Source organism: Heloderma suspectum, chromosome 6 (genome assembly GCF_057233095.1).
Source record: "Heloderma suspectum isolate Gila_16-S chromosome 6, 16-S_ref, whole genome shotgun sequence".
Taxonomy (NCBI): Eukaryota; Metazoa; Chordata; class Lepidosauria; order Squamata; family Helodermatidae; genus Heloderma; species Heloderma suspectum.
The window spans coordinates 49,170,085-49,194,176 of NC_139463.1; the positions used below are offsets into that span (position 1 = coordinate 49,170,085).

Here is a 24,092-nt window from a genome sequence, read left to right on the forward strand (position 1 = left end):
TCCCACGTTCAACCAAGCCTGACTGTTGTGTTCAGGGTCTTCATAGACAATATTCAAGTGTTCTTAAATGAAGGAGAACCTATAAAGGCCTGCTAGGCAGTTGCACTTTAAGGGAATAGGGATATCTGGCCTCAGATGACCTTTTTTGATGAGAGCTGGAGCTGCTTCTAGTCTCCCAAGCCAGCAAGGCAGAGCTCTCAGGAGGACTTGGCAGAGAACCCAATTAAAACACAAGCATGCTTACACCATATATAATATGTAACATGATTCATCACAGCCACCACAAGGAAGCTGGGGTTAAATAAAGTCAGAGTTTGTGAGAGAGATATTTGTGCAGGGTTCTTCTTTCTTCAGTATGGTCCTTCATGCTTAATTGGAGAGCAAAGTTACTTTCAGCATAGTAAGAAGCAGAGACATCACCTTCATGACAAAGGTCCGTCTAATCAAAGCTATGGTTTTCCCAGTAGTAATGTATGGCTGTGAGAGCTGGACTATAAGGAAGGCTGAGCGCCGAAGAATTGATGCTTTCGAACTGTGGTGCTGGAGAAGACTCTTACGAGTCCCCTGGACTGCAAGGAGGTCAAATCAGTCCATCCTAAAGGAAATCAACCCTGAGTGCTCATTGGAAGGACAGATAATGAAGCTGAAGCTCCAATATTTTGGCCACCTAATGCGAAGAGAAAACTCCCTGGAAAAGACCCTGATGCTGGGAAAGACTGAAGGCAAAAGGAGAAGGGGACGGCAGAGGATGAGATGGCTAGACAGCATCACCGATGCAATGAATATGAACTTGAGCACGCTCCGGGAGAGAGCGCAGGACAGGAAGGCCTGGCGTGCTATGGTCCATGGGGTCATGAAGAGTCAGACACAACAACAACAACAAAGTTACTTTATTGATTTGACAAGACACACAACTGTTAACAAAATATAAAGAAAGATCATGTTCTTAAAGCAGTAACATTAGTTAAGCTCTGATATTTCTGAACTCTATCAATTCTTCTCCCTGCAAAACACCTAAAATGTTTTCTCGCAGGGCCTTAATTACAGAAAATTTACGTCTCTAGTTGTGAATCAAATACTGCCTGCTAAACCTGATCAGCATGTCTAACAGCAAGAATTTCACTCAAGTATTTTGCCAGAGGACCACTCGGAGGCAGAAGGGATCAGCTGGCCAATCTCGTTTGCCTCCTTCAGTAAGAGTCCTGCAGATTTCAAACTAGCCTAGAGGAGAAAAAGCCAGAAACGAAATACACGTAAGAGGCAGAGAGGAGACAAAATAAGCAGGTGGGCTATTCTTGCCCTCTCCTTTCTGGGCACAGTTCATACATCAACTTTTTCCTGCGCTCTCATTGCAAAGTACAGTAAAGATTTGAGTGCTGAATAAACCAGCTGCTCTGTTTGCAGCCCAGTCCTTTGAGTGCCCATAGTTCCATTGCTGGGGAAGTGATTAGGGCCCATCAGAATTGAACACTTTCAAGATTGGAGCTTGATTAGTCTAATAAAGGTATTGCTCCAATATAGACTTTGGAATATTTCTCATGATCAGCACAACTATCATTGTTTTTGTGTGGCCTGGAGAATACTAAATTTAGCCATTCAACAGTGGGATCCTACACTGTAGGAAGAGGATTTTATACCATGAGAAGATGGGACTTTATGCTCTATGGCAGCCTTCCCCAACCTGGTGCCCTCCAGATGTGTTGGGCTACAACTCCCATAATTTCCAGCCAGCATGGGAATTATGAGAGTTGTAGTCCAACATATATGAGGGGCACCAGGTTGGGGAAGGCTGCTCTAGGGTATATGTTCTCCAGCTACTAAGTAAAGCTACCAAATCTGGCTTCCATTGACAAAATTATCTCCAGTTTTGTTAATATACGAACTGTTTGGTTTCAATCTACTTTTGCTTTCCACCTACCAAGGAACCTGCATGTTTCACCTAAGGATGGAGGCAGATCCTAGTAACAGCTGGATTTTATATTTTTAGAAGCGGGAGCAACTATTGTTTGTTTCTTCCAAGAGCCTTAGAGACAGTCCCAGGTGCATCCTGAAACCCTCACAGCACCTAGTAGAGCCTAGGGATGTACATTTTGCAAAAACCCCTTCCGCCAGCATTTTGTGGATAGTCAGGTGCCTTTTGTTCTGTTGTCTGCTCATTGCTGGGATCAGATTTTTCCCAATTTCCCAAATTTGTACAACCCCCCGAAAATTTCATGCTTTAGCCTATGGGAGAAATGCACATTCTCAGCCAGTGTTTATTTTGCATATTTTTCTACAACTACATTTGTGTAAAGTTCCAGAAAGTAAAGAAAATGGTCCACAAATCCACAGAATCCATGCAACTCCTCAGGAAAAGCCGGTCCACTGCGGAATCCATGGGTTGGAGTCATAGAAATCCAAACTCATTTGATTTGGTGGAGGATTTCTCAGACATCCCTAGTAGAGCCTAACTGGAATGACTGCCGCCTTGTCGAATATTCCACCTTAAGACTGTCACTAAAGGCAGACTCCATAACTTCAGCACCAGCTACCTTCCTGCCCCCACTGCTTTCTTTACCATCTAGTCCAGGGTTGGCAACCTGTGGCCCTCCAGATGTTTTGGCCTACAACTCAGTCCTACCCAGCACAGCCAATGCTGAGGGCTAATGGTAGTTGTAGGCCAAAACCTTGGGAGGGCCACAAGTTGCTCACCACTTATCTAGCCTGATGATGACTGCTGGTGAAATCGAAAGCTTGCATGCTATTTTGTGACAGTTGGCTTAACAAAGGTACTGCCCTAAGATAGATGTAGCCATATGATAAATTCCAACATTTGCTTTTTCTGATCAAGCAGGGTATTCTTTACAAGTCTTTATACTTGGCAAGAAAGCAATGTTGTGTTTTAGTTGGAGGGGGTGCTCTTATTTTTCTCTGATAAAGGTTGCAACACAAGCTGTGCTTTAAGACCATACTCAAGGCTTTTATAGCATTAATACACAAGGTGGCAGCATTTGTTCCGTTAACATGATTGAAACTCCAGAAAACAGTTTTGCACAATTTCCTAAGCCCTATTATTGCATCTCACCTATTACCCTCAACAGCCATTCAGTAACACTGATCACTTAGCAGGTGGCAACCAGCATTGCTAACCTGTCCTTTGTCCTGCCCAGTTCAGTGTTCAGAACTGTTGAGAGTATTAGCGGGCAACTGGCCACAATCCCAGGCTGCCCCTAGGGGCTTCAACATTTTCACACTTTGGCTCTGCTTAATTATGGGAAACTATACTTGGGGAGCAATCCTATGGCCACTAGACAGTGGCTAGATGGCCATAGGATATCCTGTTTTCTGGGAACTGACCTGGGAGCCCATGCGCCGAGGTCGGTCCCTGGAGAACTGACCTCCCTGCAATTCCGCGCCGCCTCAGAGGCAGCGCGGAAGAGCCCTGTCCTCTGCGCTCGCAAGAGGAGCACAGAGCAGCTGAAAAGGGGCATGTCTGGGGGCGTTCCGGGGCGGGCGGACATACCTGTACAACACATCCAGTGTGTCATACAGTGGCCTCCTCCCCCGCTCAGCCCCCTGCAGTTGGCTGTCTAGTTGAAAATGCAGGGCAGGAGGAGTGCGGAGGGAACAATCCCCTCCACACTTCTCCTGCCCTGCTTTGGATAGGCGGTCGCCTCCAAGTTCGGAGGCGGCCGCCTATCTGGATAGGATTGTGCCCTTGATGAAGGAGAAAAATAAGTTTACATTACTGCATTTTATATGCTCAATATTAAAATGAGCATTACTCTTAAGAAAATATACAATGGACTTAGTATTCGTACCTTCCATTTCATAGAAATGTACAATAGTGACCCTCCTCCCAGGAGAACTAGAGAGAGTTGCAGTACACAGTGGTTTGCAATTAGACTGGAAGAAAGCTTTTAAGTTGCATTTTTATTTCTCACAGAGTTCAACACTTTGCTCATGCTACAATGACAACTCTTTACCGAAAGGTAAAATACCTTATTTGAAATTTCAGGAAACAAATTGTCATTTAAAAATAGATGACATATCACCTTCTCTACACAAGGAAAAGGCAGCCCTGCTCATCATAGCTAATAATTGCACTGATGGAACTGATTAACCTTAGAAAGCTAGAGTGTATATAATAAATAATTTAAAACAATCTTATTACAAGGAAGGGACTCTTGTGTGCTCTTAGGTACAATACATCTATATTCTCTTTCTGTACTTGTGGGCCTGCAAGTATCCCCAGTAATCATAAACTTCTAGCAACAAATCCAGCAGAAACATGCATTGCATTTCATCCATGATTTTCACCTGCCCTGTGATCTTTACATAAAAAGAGAAACAGGATAGCCCCATGAGTAGTTCTTCCTTTCTACAACATACTCCATTTTCTTCTTGCGTCTAGTGCTATTGGTATGGTTGATACCAGTGTTATTGGGGAAAAAAGGAGTTAACCAATGCAATTAAGACAGCAAACTTTTACATCTGAAAAAAATACTGCTGTTGAAGCCAGTCTTCGGTATCCTTGTTTTACTGTACACCAGCACAGTGATTTTATTTGTGGTATGACTGGGGAAGTGGGGGAAGCATGAGGTGTGTGTGGAAATACAAACTTCTCACTTCATCATGTGCCAAGAGGCATCTTCCTGAAAGTCACAAACCCTATGGGCTATTAGCCAGTCCTAGCTTCTGTGCTTGGGAACAGAAGTGAATATCCGTAGTCCGTGCATTGCTTTAATTTCTTCACTTAGGGCCTGGAAGAAGAAAGCACTGTAAACTACACAACAGAAAAAGCAGCCTGAAAGACCAGAAGGCCGATGCCCCAAGAAACCCCTTCCACACCATTAAAAAATTTTCTCAGAACATGCTAAAATAGGCTTCTCTTTCATTTTTGGTAACAATATTAATAGGCAGACTTTTAGGAGGGTGGGTGACACTCCTTACAAGGCGGGTGACATAACAATAGAATATCTGGTCTAATATATTTGGTTTCACATTGAGGAAGGGTGTTTTGGGCTATTGTGTGAGTTTGTAAAAACCAATCAATTTCAAGCCTGATGAAGTGGTTCAAAGCTAAAATAATATAAGATGAAGTTATTTATTTCTAGGCATGAATATTGTTTGCCCTGAGCAGGAGGCAAACTGTTAGTGAACAACATTACAGGGTATGGCATCTCCTTTATATTCGGAGCATCCAGGGAACTACTCATGAAGTCTGGGTATAGAGGAATTGATTTTAATTTTTACATTCTTCTCAGCTAAAGTTAGGAATTTTTGAATACATTTATTCCAAGAAAATGAAAGAGAGGGCTGGGGTAGCTTGGCCACCAAAGTGCAGATTACCCTAAAAAAATGCTTGAAATTCAGGGTGCTTCCAGATATGGCTTATTGTTCAATCACACTCTCATTCACAGAAATTAGGGTGTGTATGTGTTTCCATATGACATCCTCTTCTATGTGTTGCCCTCCTATGTTTTCCCATGCTTCTGCACCCCATAATGTGTCAGTCTGCTTACCTGATTGACCATTTGGTGCTGCTGTACTGTTCTCTTTTCCTTAAACTCTTCAGATTCTATATGGATTTCATACATTGCTCCACAGCCACCTTGACAAAATGGATTTGATTTTACCGCTGACTCATACATTTAGATATTAATTTGTTACAAGTGTGACACATTTTCAGTTTAACAAACCATTCATGCTAAGAGTCTTACAGTGCAATCCTATTCACATCTATTCGGGAGTAAGTCCCATAGAGTTCATTGGGACTTACCCTCATGTACGTGTGTATAGGACTACAGCCTTAATCAAAAGATGGGGCGGGATGTTCACATCAGGGCAGGGAATATATTTAATATTTGGACTTGGTAATCACAAGATTTGGAGAACAGACCTGGGCTTCTCATTGGGCTTTTTGTTATGCTTCTTTACTAGTACTGTCACTGCATATTTTTTTCAGAATCCCATTGCTAAAAGCGTTTTTAAAAAGAGGAAAGGAAGGAGATGATGCTCAGGAGTCTAATAAACACATTTAAGGCACACAAAAGGCCTCCAGGGGTACAACTGCCCTGTGGGGAAGAAGGAGGAGCGAGGGAGACAGGAGCAGGCCAAAGGAACACCAGGGCCTTGCTCCCTTTGGACTCCCCACCCACAGGGCTAACGGATATCAACTGCCCTGTGGGGAAGAAGAAGCAAGGGAGAGAGGAGCAGGCTGAGAGAACATCAGAGCCTGCTCAGTTGGACTGCCCACACCAGGAGATGAGAGGCAATGCAGGGCCATTCCACCAGCTCTGCTGAAAATCTTTTTTTTCCCCTTTTCCCTCCCATCCCCATTTCCTTGCGTGCCAAGTCTTTTTAGATAAGCCTGTGGTTAAGACGCTGAATTGCAGACCGGAAGGTCAGCAGGACAGCAGTTCGAGACCCAAGTGCTGCGTGACGGAGTGAGCTCCCGACCGTCTTCAGTCCCAGCTCCTGCCAACCTAGCAGTTCGAAAGCAAGAAACTGCAAGTAAATAAATAGGTACCGCTTCGGCGGGAAAGGTGACAGTGTTCTGTGCACCTCGGTGTTCAGTCACGCCGGCCACATGACCACGGAAGCATCTTCGGACAGCGCTGGCTCTTCGGCTTAGAAATGGAGATGAGCACCACACCCTAGACTTGGACACGACTGGTTGGGGACACCTTTACCTTTACCTTTGTGGGGAGGGACTATCTTTTTCCGACTGATTGTAAGCTGCTCTGGAAGTCTTTGGGGGGCTGAGGAGCGGCATAAAAATACTTTAAATAACATAATGTCAATCCTTAATCTTAACATAAAGTTAAGATTGCAATTGACCACTAACCAATGCCTTTCTCCAAATCTTATCTACTAAAGCTATAACTACTCCAAAGGGAAGAGAAGGTTTTAGAGTGAATCTTGCAGACCAAAATAAATTGAACTCCAAATGTATGTTCAAGTCTGTATCCATGGACTTCATCTATGGATTAACAGCAAGACTAAAAACAACACGGGAAAGCACCCGGGGTGAGAAGTGTTCCAGCAGAACTTTGGACCAAGCCCGATGCATCGCTAATTACCTGATATGTCTACTACTTTGATAGCAGCAGCCTGAGGGAACTTCTCTTTAAGGGCTTGCATCACCCTGACTTCCCCGTCTGTCTGTGAAGCGTAGGTTCGCACTGTATTGCGCAGGAGAAGAAGGATCTAATGGGAGATGGAAACCGCTCCCGTTAGCGTGGAATATCATCGGAATAAAGCCAGGAGTCATCACTATGACGCCTGCAGCTGCCCCTACGTGAAGCTGCCCGAGGCCGCGTCCGCCCTCCGGGCCGCCATCTCGCTCCGCAGCGTCCGCTCACGGGCCGGAGGCGGCTCTCCGGGGCTTCAGGCCGAGGCTTCCCCGTCCTGGGGAGCGACGCCAGGGGCTGAGCCGGGGCCGTCTGCGTGCAACGCGCGCCCGCCGCCGCGCCGTGGCTCGCGCGGAAGCGCCCGGCGGCCGTGCGGACGGCCGAGCAGCGCGAGGCGTCTCCCGGCGGCGGCGGACGCTGGGCCGCGCCGCATGCGACGAGCCCGCGGCGGGCGCCGCCGCCTCCGCGGGGCCGCGCGGCGCCCGGCCCGCCGCCCGCGGAGGAGGGCTCCCGCTGCCCCTTCCGGGCTTCGCGCCACCGCCCGCGGCAGCCGAGCCGAGCCCGCCCCGCCCGCGCGCGCCACCGACCTTCCCGCCGCCCGCGGGGGCCCTGGCGACGGCGGCGGCCATCGCGCCGCTCCGACAGAGGGGAGCGCCGCGGCGGCGCCGGGAGATGACGCCGCCCGGCCTGCGCCCCCTCCCCGAAGCAGCGCGGGGCGGGGTCGCGCCGGCCCTCGCCGGAAGGGGCCCGGGCGGCCTTCCCGCCGGGAAGCGAAGCGAGCCGGGCGGCCGGGCAGGGAGGCGCCGCGGCTCCAGCGCTGGCCCCGGCAGTTTTCCCTGAGTGGAGTGCGGGTTACTTGCATTTACCTTTGACTCTGTACGCACATCACGATCATACGTGTTGTCGCTGCTCGATACGTGACCCGAATCAAATTTCTTGCAGCGCGACGCTGGACAGGGCGACTCCGTGAGGGTGCGCCCAGGGTAGCCTGCCTTAGCCTGGGGCCGTCTGCGGGGCCCCGCTTTCGGCCTCCACTCCGTGCTTCTGCTGCGGAACACGCGGTTCACCGCGCCCCAATCCCGCGGAAGAACCCGCTGTGCCCTCGCACGTGGCCAGCGAAGCGAAGCAAACCGCGGCAGTCGCGCTGCCCCCTTTTTTGCCATCCCGTTTAAGTGCGCGGCACGTGAGGGCGGGGTTTGACACCTTGGGTTCTAGTGGCTTCTTTGTATTTTAGGGGCCTTTGGGGTCTGTCTGTTCCTCGTTAGGTGGAACGTGGGTGGCCTGCTCCTTCGTTACCATGCCAGCAGTTTGGCAGTTCTCCAGCCTGAGACTCTCGCGATGGTTCGCATACGCCAAGGCGCGTGCCCGTGAGGGGGGGTGTCTACCCGGCATTCCAAAATGGTGGCTGGAGCCCCCCGCCCGCCCTTGGCCACTGTCTCCAAAGCAGCCATCATGCAGATACGAAGCTGTGAAGGTGTGGTGGAAGAAATGAGCATGCTTCTCCATGACTCTGGAACTGTGCAGCCGCAAAGGAACGGGGAGGGGTGAAGGGGCATCACAGAGTGACACAAGCACTAGGCATGCCTACCACAAAATGTGAAGTTAGTTTGGGGAAGGGCCAGACAGCTCGCAACTGCAGGAAACCCACAGCAAACCAAAAACATGAACACCTCCTTGGAAATCCGCATTTTCTGGGTGAAAGGCATGGTTTGGCTGCGGAGCGGCAACTGCATTATATGTCCCCAAGGTCCTTGAATGACAGCAGCCCTAGAGTAAATGGCTCATGTAGATGGGGCCCTGGCACCTGCCAAACGTTTTGGACAACTCCCATAATCCCTTACCATTGCCCATGATGACTGGGGCTATAGTCTAAAACATGGAGGGCGCCTGGTTGGGGAAGACTGGTATATAGGAATAATCTTATGTACTATACAGTCAAAAAGACAAGTCACGCACATACACACCCGTGTCCTCAAAACTTGGAACATATCTTTCTACCTGTAATAGTCTCCATTCCTATTCTGACCAAAACTATCATAACCTAAATATTTCTGAACTTCATTGTTCCAGTATGTGACTGTGCTTAACATCAAAAAGATGGTAGAGCAGCTTTTAACCTGACCCCTGGGGAAAAGCCAACAGGAGTTGGGGAGCTTCCAGTCTGGGATGAATCCTCCTTAGGGGATGAGGAGGGTGAACATGTTTTCAATCGCCCAAAGGAGGATGGGGTAGAAATAGACCATGAACATACAGTAAAACATCATAGCCAGTCAAAGAGGACAAAGGACCACTGGAGAAAATGCACACGCCAGAGACCTTTTAAGAGGGACCCCATGTTCAGGTGTTTTTACTATGCTAGAAGCCTGAGTCAAGATGGGGGAGTTGGAGTACTTGGTTTGAAAGTAGGACATAGGCACAGTAGGCATAATGGGAACCTGACGGAATGGAGCAAATGGGTGGGATCAGGTCATTTCTCCTTACAATCTCTATAGGAAGGACATACTGGGAACAGTGTCATTCTGCACAGTAAAGAGGACATTGTGTCAAACAAACTAGAAACCTCAAAAGGGGGAAGCTCCTCCACAGGATGGAGGAACCCTAAAAGAAATTTAGTACTGGGGACATGCTATCACCTCCCTGACCAAAACTCTCAGGGTGAGTGACCTTGAGCTAATGTAATGAACCATGTTTGGTGCCTGTGTTTGGATGCGTGGACAAGATTGCGTGGGAGTATGGAATGCTAAGGCAAACCAGAGCAGGTTATTGGAGGGAACATGGGATGACAATTGCTGTGGTGGTGGTTATAAATTCAGTGGACAGCTGGAAGACAGGCAGGGTGGAGAATAGAGGGGCTAGGTGGGGAAAGCCCATCAGGGAGCCACAGCCAATGGTGGGTGGAGCTCAAAGGGGCAGTGTTTGCAGCGTTGCAGGGTGGCATCACTTTCTCACTGTCTTTGTGGCACCCACATGAAATCAGGCCAAGGGCTACATGCAGTTAGGCTGAGGGTTGCATGCAGCCCACGGGTCACAAGTTCCCCACCCCAGATTTAGGAGACGACTAATTCTAATAGCTGTCATTCCAGCCTTCAGTTTATTGTGAATTTGTTTCCACTGTACTTCAAATAAACACTGACCTGGTTCACAAGAATCAATATAAGCCACCGTGGCTTATTTAAATCGTGGCGCGTGATTCCCATAATCACCGTCCAGGCACAGCTTGTTGTGTCATCTGTATCTGGGCGGCAGAGCTGTTGGGGGGGGGGACTCTCCAGTACCCCATGGGCTGCTGTTGGGTTGTTTGAGGGTTGTTTCTCCCTCCAAGCTGCCCGAGTTTGCATGATGTGACGCGCTGCACCCAGGTAGTGAAATGGAAATCACGCCTCACACAGGCTGAGATTTAAATAAGCTACAGTAGCTGAAGCCATGGTGGCTTATTCTGATGGTGCAAACTGGCCTACTCTGTTGTTAACCCTGGGTAATCATCGGTGACATCCACACTTGAAAGGTTTGAGCAAGTCTCCTGATACCTACACAATGCTGTTAGCATAGCAAGACTGTGATACAATTTGTAACATAAAATTAGGAAGAGCAGCCTCTGCTGCTGATATTTATTGTGGGGAGAGAACAAACTGGTGCCCAGTCACAATGCCTGAATTTGCCCACTGTTCCCTACAGGCAACTCTCACTTTTACCCTGGCAGGGGAAGGGGGAGACTTAAAAAGCATATTGTCTGAAGGAACCTGAAAGCTGGGAAACCTGTGTGAATCAAATCTGTACAAACACAAGTAGTCTTGCGACACCTTAAAGAGTAACAGTGTTTTATTATGGCAGAAGCTTTTATTCAGTAAGGTGTGAACACACACACACACACACACGGGGAAATTTACACAGGTCAGATGGAAATGAAATGCAAAAAAATATAGTCTGTGACAATTACATAAAAGCTTAAATATATGCAAAATAACCACCATGACCATTCACAACAGCAGTAATGAATGACATAAACATCCTAGCATTGCTGACTTAAAATAATCAATTACTGTTGTGAATGGTCAGTGTTTATTTTGCATGTTTAACCTTTAATTGTCACAAAGTGTACATTCAACACACTTGAAAATGTGCCAATGAAAGTATGACTGGGGTTCTGGTAACCATAACTTTGGTACTAATTGACATATGAAGATGTTCTGGGACTTGTTAGAAAGGAGGTGTTATTACAAAAACTTTTATATCCAGCTCGTCCAAGCAGCAGAAAACTGCAGAGCTGAAAAAGCCCGAAATGGTAGCTGTAGTGGCAGCCGTATTTGAATTGGCAGCCGTTTAGGATTTCTGGGCCAAAACTGAAGTGGCTCCACATTTGATCAGTATGATAGTACCTGTGTGCATGCACATGCTTGCTCCGCTGAGTGCAGTTGCCTGCCTTACTGGCTTACGAGCCTAGAGCTACTTCTCCTCTCAAACAATTCCCCACAGCTCCAGGCTCATTGCCTGCACTGATGGACCAACATGGGAATGCAAATCCTGGGCACTGAGGGAGTTGGTTCCTCAGTGGGGAGTGCAGGCTCTGAGGGAAGCCTCTGCAGGTCCCTGGCTCAAGGACCCCCAATATGATGGGCTCCGGCTGAGGCCCACACCTCGATGCTAGAGCCTGGGTTGGTTTCCAGCACCTCCGCCTACGGTGCTCCTGGTCTGACAGATCTGGCTGACACCTCCTCACGTGAGTCAGAGTAAGTTTTTCAATGATTCCCCCCCCCCCAATCCGTAATGCTATTTTTAAAAACACACACGTTTTTTAAAGGCCTTTCTGGTCACTAAAATGGGAATGACTGGAAAGGTTTCTTCATATTTTAAAATGTATATATTGCATTATAGGTATATATACTATAACACTCTCATTGAAGTGGTAATTCACTTTTTAAAATAGCTGGAAAAATACCTCAGCATTACTTAATAGCAAAATGTCATTTTTTTAAAATGGGTGAAAAAATTGCACCCCATCACAAAGGTGAACTGAGCTATAATAGAGTCACTGTCCATGTCAAAACCATACCTCTTATAAACCAGAAACGTAGTGCTGATGACATCTACATGTGTGGAGATCGCATTACTCTTCTGTCATTCTCAAAAAAGTTGGACTTTTTCTGGTGAGAAAAAAGAGAGAAAAGGAAATGACAGAAGCAGCACTGGGAAAACTCAGTCCTGGGCTCAGTGCTCTTCAACATTTTTATTAATGACTTGGAGGAGGAGGTGCAGGGAATGCTGATCACGTTTTCAGATGACACAAAATTGGGTGGGATAGCTAATACCTTGGAAGACAGAAACAAAATTCAAAGTGATCTTAATAGACTGGAGTGCTGGGCAGAAAATAACAGAATGACATTTAATAGGGATAAATGCCAAGTTCTGCACCTAGGAAAAAGAACCCAAATGTAACAAGATGGGGGATACGTGGCTCAACAACACTACAAGTGACAAGGATCTTGGAATTGTTGTAGGTCACAAGCTGAATATGAGCCAACAATGGGATGTGGCTGCAAAAAAGGCCAATGCTCTTTTGGGCTGCATTAATAGAAGCATAGCTTCCAAATCGCATGAAGTACTAGTTCCCCTCTACTCAGCACTGGTTAGGCCTCATGTGGAGTAATGTGTCCAGTTCTGGGTACCACACTTTAAGAAGGATGCAGACAAGCTGGGGAGGGTTCAGAGGAGGGCAACAGAGATGATCAGGGAACTGGAAACAAAGCCCTATGAGGAGAGACTGGAGGAACTGGGCATGTTTAGCTTTGAGAAGACTGAGGGGAGATATGATAGTGCTCTTCAAGTCCTTGAAAGGCTGTCACAGAGAGGAAGGCCAGGCTCTCTTCTCCATCATCCCAGAGTGCAGGACACAGAATAATGGGCTCAAGTTCCAGGAAGCCAGATTCCAGCGGAACATCAGGAAAAAATTCCTGTTAGAGCAATACAATAGAACCCATGACCTAGGGAGGTGGTGGGCTCTCCCACACTGGAGGCATTCAAGACGAGGCTGGACAGCCATCTGTCAGGGATGCTCTGACTTGGATTTCTGCACTGAGCAGGGGATTGGACTTGATGGTCTTGTAGGCCCCTTCCAATCCTACTATTCTATGATTCTATTTGTGTAGAATTCCCATAAAATGTGAGTAAATGAGACATGGCGATTCTACAATAAATCTTTATCTGGAAGCAGTCTGGATGGCGAGGAAAAACCACACTGAATTTGAGTGCAAAAAATAAATATAAAATTTATTAAAACACCCACAATAGTTTAAAGATATCAGGAATAATACATTTCACAAACCATTTCAGTTGGTTGTGTAACATAATAAAATACAAATTAAAAAAGAAGGATCCATACACTTAGGCATCCTAAAAATAAATTTGCCAAGACACTGAAGGGGAAAAAATGTGAAAGAAAAAAGTACAGGGGGAAATTATACAAAATAAAATTATCAGCATAAATTTACTGTACTAAGGATATCTACAGTTTAATACACAAGTCCTATTGCCTTGAGACATTGTAAATCTACCATTTGTCAACCAACCCCAGAGAAAACTTCATTTCAAGTAGCCACAGTCACAAATCAACAAAGGAATCTTCAAGTGTGGTCCACAAGGTATCCTCCCCTGGAGGTCTCGTTTTCCAAATGTGAATTCAAGGAGACAAGAAATCAAATACACTGAGAAGTTATAGCCTTCGGTTAACTAAACTGAATTAGTCTGCCAAATCCAACCTGTTTTTTTCCTCATTTCTCTTAAATTAAAAAAGCATTTAAAAGACAGCTTTATACCTATAATTTGTTTTACACACAAAAATGCATAAAAATGCCAAAAGCCAGCTAGACGATACACATTTTCCAAAGATTGAACATCAGTGAGTAAAACCCAAATAATGGGTGCTTAAAAAATGAGAAAAAGGATGGCAAACAAAAAACACTTGTAAAAAAAAAAAAAAAGATCCCTGATATTGGAGCAGAAGAAGAATTTGGCCCATTTGCTTTACTATTCTTGGGGGGGGGGGAGAGGGGGGGGAGAGAGAGAGAGAGAGAAACAAAAATACAGGCCTTGACCATGCAATATTCTTTATGCAGGCAAAACTCTCATTGCATTCCAGAGGGTAATTACCTTCATAAGGGAACACAGGGATGTGTGCCCTTTGCTAATCACCACAACATTTATAATCTGCCATCTGGAAAACAAAATCCCAGATATGAAAAAGTATGAAGTGGTATAGCTGAAGGAACATATATGCTTGAGGATCTGACCCAATCAAGCACCAAATGTCATCTTTGCCCCTGGCAACTGGTTGTGCCCTAAGAAGCAGTTCAAGCCCACCCAGCACTGTTCTTGCCTGGGTTGTGGTAACTAGAAAGCATCTTTGAAAAGAAATGCACTTTTTGCTTGGGGTTTGATTACTAAAGCCTGGGTCCTCTCATTCCCAGATCAAAGCTCCCTGGGAAACATTTACAAGATTTGTAGTAAAAAGAATTTGAGAAACTTCCTGCTCAAATGCATCCGTTGTGGTAGATTTTTAATAAAACATGCCAAAACAATGATTGATTACTGATAATATAGCTGGTTAAAGGCTTATTTCTAAAACTGTTTTCTCATGTTCTACTCTGAGGTACTTCAGGAAGCCACTGCTTATTGAAATACACACAGCACTCCCAGCTCACCTCTTTAGAGATTCTGTATATTTATTCCTCAAAATGTTTCAGTATTTTGAAAGTGAGTTGTTGCCCAAGAATAGAATTAAAAAGGCCATACAGTTTCTAAGATGTTAAGTACAGTGTTATTTCTATTATTTGTATCCATTCCATTAGCTATAACTGAATCACAGGTTGCCACAATACTCTGTTTTTTGAGGTATTTTTTGTATGTATTGTGATAACAGCAAGCTTATTATATGATGAAACCCTGGCTTCTATACATATTTATAACAGGTCTTGTGAATCAGAGAAAGGGAGGGAAGGAGGGAGGGAGGGAGAGAGAGAGAGAGAGAGAGAAAATAAATAGCACCAAAGGAATATTTTGTAAAACTTTCAGACACATCTACTCACAAATAGCAATATACCAAAAAAAAAAGAAAAAGAAAAAAAAGCCATCATAAGTAGCAGGATGAAGCTGGCATATTAGATTAAAGGTTAGCAGATCCTTGTGTGGTCAGATCCTGGTTCCCCCTAAATCCCAACCTTCTGGCAGACTGGCCCATGTTCAGTATTGACATCTACAGAATAAATCTGTTCACACTGAGATGTAAATATGATTCAATAAGGACTTCTCCCTGCATAAGAAAAGCAGGACTCTGGTCTACAGGAATAAGTCATACGTTTTTTGCTGTTAATAATAAAAGCAAGCAAGAAAGCTGGAGATGACAACTACACTGCTTTTACAAATAGCTGCTCTGTCATGGAGTGACCTCAAAGCTTCATATTCAGCACCCATCATTTTTGCATAATAATTACCAATACACAGGGTTATGGGTTGTTGCACCATGCACACTTGCTAAACTGACACAAGTGTTAACTCTGAGTACAGTTCGTAGTACCTTATTTTCCACCTGCTTGAAGAAAGCATTTTCATTTTACTCATTCATATCAACATTTTCGTGGCTTGATTCAAAATGCTTTCCACGGATTATATATTTCCATTTACAAGCCTTACCCTTACCTCTAGGGAAGGGCTGGCAGGACTACTTGAATGAGTAAAAAGATAAATCTCAATGTCAAATCCTGAGCTATGGAGCTCTATTTATATAAGCTGAGGATATAAGCCCTAGGATGTGGACAGCTGTCACTGACACTAGAGTAACCTTAGCTGGATCTATACACATGTAAATGAGCTCAAAATTATGTAGTTGTACATTTTAGACCTAGAGCAGTCTTTAGAAACTACAAATATTTAAAATATTGAAACTTTCTATGTTCAGTTAATTGTACAGTTTTCTGGTTTTACATATACAGTAGCACCTTAGCAAGATGGAATCTGGCAAAAAAAATCCATTTTTGAAAAATACACCAAGATAGCACCATTTCATTAGAAGATTTCGGCTGATAAAAAAAGTATGTCATCTGGCCCACAATGCACACATTGGTATTATACATCATCAGTTGAAGCACCTCTGGGCTTCTTTGTTCCTTTCCGCGCTTTGCCTTTGCATGGGACACAGTCATGACGTGTGATAAAAAGGAGGAGGCTCTCTGAACCTACTGATATACTGTGATGACACTGTGTCCTGATTTTGAAGCTCCCTAACCATCTACTAATCACAGCAGAGCAGCGAAGAAGGCAACATGACACTTAAATGCAACAACAAAAAATGGCAGTGAGCCTTTTTTTGCTCTTGTGACTGATAAACTGTAATTGTTCCAAGAGCCTTTAGTTTCTTCACCCCCTACATTATTTGGCCCTTGAGCATTTCCTTCATAAATAATTATCCATCTTCTTCTTTTTCATTGACGCAAAAAACTGAAGTTCCAAAAGCAAAGACTTCTAAGCATATATTACTGTGTCCCATAGCCAAGCAAATACGGGCGAGGAGATTAACTATTTAAAGAGGTGACCTCAACTGACTCAAATCTTCTTCCACAGAAGTTAATGGGAGTTTGCAATTGCAGCACAATTGGACCATTTTGTCAAGACTTTTCCAAGGATTACAGATCTGTTTCTCATTTTAGCACCATGGGTTGTGTTTGATTGCTGTTGTTAACTTGCTTCAAATCACTGACTTCCCAAAGTAAATACATTTTAAGAAACTTATCACTACGGATTTACGAAAGTTTTATTTTTCTCTGATGTATCAGCTCAAAAGGCAAGGGCTGGAGCAGGGAATTCTTGCTTTCTGCAGAGCACAACATGATGCTCATGGCCCCAATTGCCTTTATCTCCTGCACCTCATTATAGGATGTTCAGTGGGCATTTAAACACCAGTCACAAGTGCAAAGTGGCAGCATCTCACCAGCCTTATTTTAGGAAACTCATAGCATCATCAAGCATACTGATGTTGCTCCAGGTTGAAGGAGACTGCAAAAGTAGTGTATTCAAATTCCCATGACTAAGAAGTGTAATTATTTTGGTGCACACTAGCACCACCCATTGGCTGGGACAACTTTGAGCCCATAGGATACCATTTACAAATACATTTGTAAATACATACACTTCTGCTTCATACAGGTTTCTGAATACCTTAACCACAACACAGTAACCATAATTGTCCAGGTATAAGCAGAAAAATGACAGTGCCAGTGAAGAACTTAAAACAGACTTCCAGCAACAAAGGTGGAGTCAATAACCTGTGCATAGTTCTATATTTCTTAAAGAAGTCTGAAGCATGCTATTTTTTCACAACTGAGATTTGAGGTAGGTTATATATGTAGTGCGAAACAACCTCAGACCACATCCTACTTGTTGTTATACACTAAAGAAATCAAATTACCAGGGATCAATCAGGACTCTTGTCTTTATTTTTAACAGCCTGATTTTAACTCAGGCATACATGTGTGCGTGCGTGCGTGCATGCGAGCGAGCGAGAGAGTGTATAATCCATGTGTTATGGAAACTGTGTGTCAAATTCTGATGGCATTCACATATTGTTGCTATAGATTTAATACTGACATTGCCAGGATCAGACAGTATGTGGATTGCTTCATACCTGCTACAAGGCAAATCAATTGTATTGGCAAATACCTGGCACAATCAAATGGAGAACCAGATTTTAAAATATGTATTCTTAGACCAGTTGCTCCAAGAGTTTTGGCCTAAGCTGAAATAAATGAGAACTTTGCGTTAGACACTCAGTTTCAATATGGACTAGCGATTCCAGTTTAAGTTACTTCGGACTCGCACCAGTATGAAGGGAGACTACAGTTTGGTCCTAAATGAAACAAAGCATTTGGCCTTTTGGTTAGTTTCTCTCCTCTTCTCTATTCCTCTTGTGGAGAGCAGTGTAAACACACAGAGGCCAAATATGGAAATATTCAAGGGTCCAATGGGGCTACCACCTCTTGATCCAAAGCTCCTGGTTCTTTAAGGGTCCTAAAACAGGAAATTTAAACTTGTCTCTACACTAAAACGGCTCTCTTCCCCAGAGTTCTTGAGGGCCCCATCTTCAGGTCAGAGAGTTATTACCCCAAGGCCATAATATGCCACAATCTACATAATTCCCTAAACAGAAGCTTAACACCCAACAGGATTTCAACAGGTCAGATAGATGTGCTGTCACGTTCCCCAAAATGCAGCCCCTCCCTTCCCACATATATAACAATTTCTTGCTTTCTAAAGTAATCTAAATGAAGTTTCCAAGGCACCCCTGCAACATCTATCAAATGAGTCACTAACAAAGAAATTACAAAAGCAAAAAAACCAAACTAAAATATTTTTGGGAACGGATTTGGGTCCAATGTTTTCCCATAAAACAGCTGGCTTTTGTACAGCTGGCTAAGGGATCTATTCCAGGTCTGTCAATCACAAGTAGGCATTACCTTGACCTAAAAAGGCCAAGAGGCTGGATCTTGTGGTGATTTAACTGAGGGCTGATCTATGCGTTCAGGTAGAGACCACCTAGGACTGTATCACTTCAGATTGCAACTGGGGAATCACTTCTCCAACTCTGAAAACCAGTCCCCAGCACTTTTTTTTTTTTTTTTTAACCCTTCCTCGGATGTAGAAAACTAGCCCAAGAGGGAGAGGGCTAAGCTATTACCTTCTTCCCTCATGCTGTACATTTCTACATTCAGGAACCTTTTAATTAAAAAAAGGAAAAGCTTAAGACGTTCTTACAAATGGCATTCCCACACCTCTGTTGTCTGAAGTGATACAGTTTAAGCAGGACCGTAACACATGATTTTGCTAAACATGTAACTTGGCCTTCAGTGCAACCCCACTTAAGTCAATAGCTGATTTACATCAGTAGAGGATTAGGCCCTGAGTGGCTGACACCAGCCTCTGACACTCAGAACATTTCTTATAAATCTGACTCGCAATCATTCTTAACAATGATATGCTCATGGGTATGTATACAATACGAAACCAATTATGATTCATTGCTTTTCCTTGCAAAATATAAGCAACTTTATACAGTAAACAAAACAAAAAATTTTAAGGACGGAAAAGCATGTTAAATATTTTGTCTCTATTTACATTTCTCCCACAATAATCTGTTTTAAAACATACTGCTCTTCAAGTTATTGGGTAATTTTTTTCTTTTAAATCTTGGTAAAAGTGCTTTTTTAAAAAAAATCTTTCTCTATTTACAGTTTAAAATCAGAACCACATAAAACACTCAGGATGCTGTATAGAGATCCTGTTTTCCTGTGCCAGTGCGCAAGGACTGAGAAGTTTCCCTAGTAAACAAATGCTATGTACAGGTTTTAATTTGCAAGCCGTCTTTTCTCAAAAGGCACCTGTTAAGTGCAGAAGGTGACCAAGGAATTGTAATCCATTCAGATCTCTAACAGGTTTGATCTTCTGGCCTTCTGCACCACTGAGAAATCACTCACACAGGCTTATTAAAGCCAGTGGGGATCTACTCTGCTGAAGAAGTCAGACCTCCATTTTTCTACAGAAAGACCCGTAGTAAAAGATGACAAAAGACTCTTACTATTGTCACAAGAGTTGCCACCAACCAATCTGAAGATGGCACCCATTTCAAAGTGTGGAGATGTTTCGAAGGTGCTGCCTCCAGGTTGGAAGATTCCATCCCTAAGGAAGTCGAGGGAGATTTTCCCAACAGTTTCAATGGGAGCATGTAAAGTCCAGCAGGAACTTAATTATTTAGGTCAGCATTTTCCCAGTAAAAGATGAAATTCATACAATGTAGAGAAGAACCATACACCCAAACTTCCTCTTGCCCATGCCAGGCAATAGAACACCTTACACTTCTGACATTCAGTCATGTTCCATTGATACAAGGCAAATGATATGCTAAAACTGGTTTTCATGTGGTTTAGGCAGCATGAGGATTCTCAGCTGAATTCCATCCTAATTTGGGAAGGACTTCCCCATGATCATTTAGCTTTCTAACACTTCGGTCAAAGGGAGATCTGTCTTCAGAGACATGTAGCCACTTACATGAATCAAGTGTTTTTGAGACAATTTGCATGATTGATTGGGAAAGGTAGGTTGTTTTTAAATGCTGTGATTCAAAGTTTTAAAAGCACTAGCTGTGCCATAGTAATTAGTCATCACATAATTTTGATTTCCCCCCTAAAAATTGGCAAGAGAAAAGTAAAATAAACTTACAATAAACTGATTTCATTTAAATGTCCATTTGTAAGGGATGGGAGTAGGCATTTCAGTTTGGTAAGTATGCACCAGTGGAAAGTGCAGTACAAAAGAGAACTACCAAGCCCTTCCTTTTTGTTGAACTATGCACCAGAGATGATAAAGAGAGGTCAGTAACTTGTAGACAAGAGGCTTAGTGTGGTGGTTTCTTAAAGATATAGTAGCTCAGTCTGGGATTCTTAATTTTAGCATTGGTTGTCTTTCATTGTTACAGAATAGAAGGGTACAACAGTGATGGGAATAGTTGTCCAAAATGTTCAGGCTGGACTTGTCTCTTCTCTACGTTAATTAGTGTGATTGGTTACATTGTATTGCAAGCTTATGGGAGCATAAACATAGTTAATGGCTAATCAAACTCAACACCTTTTAAACGTTTTTTATAGGGTTGCTTCTACCTGGATTTCTCCCCACCTCCAGTTCCACCTGTCTTCTTTTTTCTCCTTCTCTTTGAGGCCTTCTTTTTCTCAGTTCTTTCCCTACCTTCTTTATCTGCATGAATTTAACCAGATTCATTGAATACATTATTTAACATAAATACTGAAACTGGTGGTGGAGAAAGTTTAATTTTAAATGCACTGTGCATCTTTCCTTTTTCTCTTGCCTGGAGTTTGGCTCAAAAGCTTGCCTTTAAATAAAAATGTAACCACTTATGGTCTCATAAACAATACCATCTCTGTTCCTTCCTTTACTTTCCATCTACTTTGAAACTGCTTAAAGGTAGGCTATAGGCTCACAGCAAACCTGACTTTCAACAGTTTACAAGAGATAAAAACTGATGCTAACATTCAAAAGTTGGTGGAGGACTGGCACTGCTCTGAGGTGCCCTACTGAGGCTGGAGTTGTATTGTGAATTGAAATAGGCAGGCAAACGTCACCCTTTTAACTGCTTTTACCCTGAGTGGATCCATCTATTCTGCTGGGGGTTCCCCCAGATTTAAGAGGCACAAGAGTTAAGAACAGCATCAGATGCCATTTTAAACTCTATTCAAATCCACTGAGCAGGAAGCTGATGCTTACCTGCGGTCACTTGATTCTAGTACATACACATCTACCAACCTTCCTCTTTCCATAGAGATCTACAGAACCTGTGAGAAATCGGCAGGCAGAAAATTATGCACCCCATTTCATTCAAACAGTATCATTGCTTGAAAGTACATGTTTCTGGGAGGTCTCCAAGGTGAGATTCCTACCAGCCCTACCATGGTGTATGGTGCAGAATTTTAACTGGATTACAGTGGGGTGGGGTCGGTTTTTTTGTTTTGTTTTTGGTCATATCATCTGCTTCAGAGTTGTAATAATTTTTGTTAAAAATCCAATATACATATGTATTTGAAATGGAATTAAAAAGCCCTCGTTTGTGAAAGGACACTATAAATTTCTCTTGTCATTACTGTGATGTACAGATTAAAAATGCAGAGTTATAAATATTAGATTACTGCAAAATGTTAACAGCAATAAGTTTCTTTAGCTCAATTCCCCAGTGCAGATATTGAAATGTCACACTCAGCTTGGTTTTGTATTTCTCTTTGACACCCACTAGGAAAAAGCACCACAAACCAGCACTGCATTCCAGTGCTGCAGACTTTGAGGTAAGATGGCCACAGGTGAGCTGTTTTCTTCTCATATCCAGCGACTGTATGGTCCAGTTACCTTGGTATAGGCATAAGAGGACACAGTGATAGCAGAGTTTGTTGGAATGGCCAGGGCTTGCCGCGTCGGGACAGAATCCTTCTTCTCCTTGTGCTGGGGCTCCATGGCCAAGCTGCCTCCCCATTTCCGCTTCTTGCCGAAGGTTTTGATGTCCTGCTGAAGGCCAAGTCTGGCAGCCTCCTCCTGCCTTGCCCTTGCTCTCTCTGCCAGCTGCTTCATCTTGGCTTCCCAAAGGGCAAGTCCGTGATTGGGCTGGTTCAAATTCTTATGCTGGTAGAATACCAGAGAGATGCGTGTGGGGTGACACCGGTTGGGCTTCTTCAGTGGGGTGGTCGCATGCAACTCCCGCCTTGCACACTCTATGAGGATGGAGCCATGGGCTGGAGCCACTGCCACCCCACCAATATTTTCATCCAGAAAGTTGTGTTCACTGTCTGACCATACCTCCTCCTCCTCCTCCTCTTCCTCCTCCTCCTTGATGTTCTTCTCGGGTGTGTCTTCCATGCTATCATCCAGACTGAAGGAGTCCCATGGTCTCTCTTGGTGGCCAGCACCCAGCAGCATTGCACCACCCTCTTCTTTCAAGGAAGTGAATGGCTTCTCCCCACACACACCTGAGGCCATAGTGGGCAATGAGCCAAAGGAAGTCCATGGTCTGCTGTGTAATCCTGTGCCTGGCGTTGGAGTCCTCCTGTCATCCACTTTGACAGAACCCCAAAGCTCATCTTGAAGCCTGGGGCTTCCCTTGATGGAACTGAAGTTCAGCTGCCCAAAGCTCCAGGGGTTCTCCTGAATATCTGAACTGGCTGGAAAGGCTGAAGAGCTTTCGTTGACTTTGCAAGGGCTCCACGATTTCCCCAGCACATCAGGGCCAGGTGGCAGCGGCTGCCCTTCTCCAGGAAATACATTCCACTGTTTCTCCAGTAGGTAGGACTGTGGTAACCTGGTAGCATTGGAGTGGGAACCAAACAAACTAGGTTTCTTCTGTGTGTTTGCACTGAGCACACTGACACTGTCATTGGGTGTAAACATGTTCCATGGGCCCTCTGCATTACTAGTCCTGTCAGAAGGGGATTCATTTCTGTTGACTTTATGAGGGCTCCATTGCTGCTCTGGGCCTCTATTCTGAGACGACCTGGACAGATCAGTGGAGTTCAGGTTTGGATTTTGGCCATTGACAGCAGCTGCCCTCTGAATAGGCTCCATGTGCAACAAGCCAGAGTCCACTGGCTCTTGCTTGATTGTTCGGTGGTTGACACAGTTTGTGTTTTGTGAAAACGTCAGGGCTTCTGCAGGGACTGAGTTACACCTCTGGGACACAGCTGTGGTCTTACCTGCATGTCTATTGGCTCTCTCATAGGTGCGCCCGTGGTGATTTTTGTTTCGTACAGTGGGTGGGATTTCATCCACCAGTTCAGAATTCCTGTAAGCATGGTTTAAGTTATCTTGCAACATTTGAACATCGGGCTTCTTCTCATAGCTGTTGCTTATCCAGGGTGCACTCCTTGCATCACCGTAATTCAAAAATTGGGAGTGGAACATGTGATTGCTGGAAAATCCATAATACCCAAAGGATGGAAGAGAGAACTTTGAATGCAACCCATTAATGGAAGGCAGATTAGGCTGTGCATAGTAGGAATGGTAAGAGTAAACACTGTTCATGCTGTATGGGTCTGAGGGTCTGCAATTTCCAAGCACTGAATAGCTTTCCACCACAGCATTGCCACTGTATTTGAATGTGTTGTAATGATTCTGAGGTTCCACTTTGATGGAAGGCTTGACTGACTGCTGTGAGAGTCCACTTCTCAGGGCTGGGTCTGTGAGTGCAGAACAAGAACCAATGTTAGTTTACAGAAACAGTCTTGCTTCTTCAGTACAACCTCTGGAGATCAGGGCCGCTCCTTCCATCTGGGGTGAAGTGTACCATAGCAGGCTATCTCTCCTTTGCCCGAGTGCCAGGGTGAAAGGCCTCCATACATGAGGAAGCCACTGCCCATTGTGGCAGGCTTGTCATCTGTACTGTCCTCC

The 24,092-nt window shown here is 44.4% G+C and overlaps 3 protein-coding genes and 1 long non-coding RNA gene across 10 annotated transcripts in view; 1 reads left to right on the forward strand and 3 right to left on the reverse strand.

The window, feature by feature from the left end:
- Positions 1–24,092, reverse strand: part of LOC146340798 (uncharacterized) — an 815,287-nt gene that overhangs the window by 676,642 nt on the left and 114,553 nt on the right. The gene's annotated exons all lie outside the window — the stretch shown is intronic.
- On the reverse strand, positions 869–8,291 carry BOLA3 (bolA family member 3). 3 transcript variants are annotated; one of them, XM_084804250.1, is made up of 4 exons: positions 7,703–7,782; positions 7,065–7,191; positions 5,505–5,593; positions 869–1,221 (listed from the first exon to the last, which is right to left on the reverse strand). In XM_084804250.1, the coding sequence occupies exons 1-4, from the start codon at positions 7,742–7,744 to the stop codon at positions 1,120–1,122; spliced, it is 360 nt and encodes a 119-aa protein (XP_084660376.1). In that variant the 5' UTR covers positions 7,745–7,782; the 3' UTR covers positions 869–1,119. The 3 variants fall into 3 exon arrangements, with proteins under 3 accessions (XP_084660376.1, XP_084660375.1, XP_084660378.1); XM_084804249.1 differs by lacking the exons at positions 869–1,221; positions 7,703–7,782 and adding exons at positions 3,894–4,742; positions 7,982–8,291; XM_084804252.1 differs by lacking the exon at positions 869–1,221 and adding an exon at positions 3,894–4,742.
- Positions 876–2,218, forward strand: LOC146340805 (uncharacterized). Its single transcript, XR_014783776.1, has 2 exons — positions 876–1,684; positions 2,021–2,218. It is a non-coding gene; the product is annotated as an uncharacterized LOC146340805 (long non-coding RNA).
- The window catches only part of TET3 (tet methylcytosine dioxygenase 3), a 110,611-nt gene continuing 105,863 nt past the window's right edge, over positions 19,345–24,092 (reverse strand). For all 5 annotated transcript variants that reach the window (XM_084807101.1, XM_084807102.1, XM_084807105.1 and 2 more), the window contains one exon: positions 19,345–23,881. In XM_084807101.1, the coding sequence (XP_084663227.1) occupies positions 22,035–23,881 (1,847 nt within the window). In that variant the 3' untranslated portion in view covers positions 19,345–22,034. The remainder of the gene's footprint in view (positions 23,882–24,092) is intronic.

What these genes read in the sequence shown, in the direction of transcription:
- BOLA3 (XM_084804249.1), bottom strand. Translation starts at nt 8,278, where the DNA reads ATGGCAAAAAAGGGGGCAGCGCGACTGCCGCGGTTTGCTTCGCTTCGC. An exon ending in CAAAGTAGTAGACATATCAG is followed by an intron (nt 5,594 to 7,064) that starts GTAATTAGCGAT and finishes CATTTTGTCAAG; the next exon opens with GTGGCTGTGGAGCAATGTAT. An exon ending in AGCACCAAATGGTCAATCAG is followed by an intron (nt 4,743 to 5,504) that starts GTAAGCAGACTG and finishes TTCTTCTTCCAG; the next exon opens with GCCCTAAGTGAAGAAATTAA.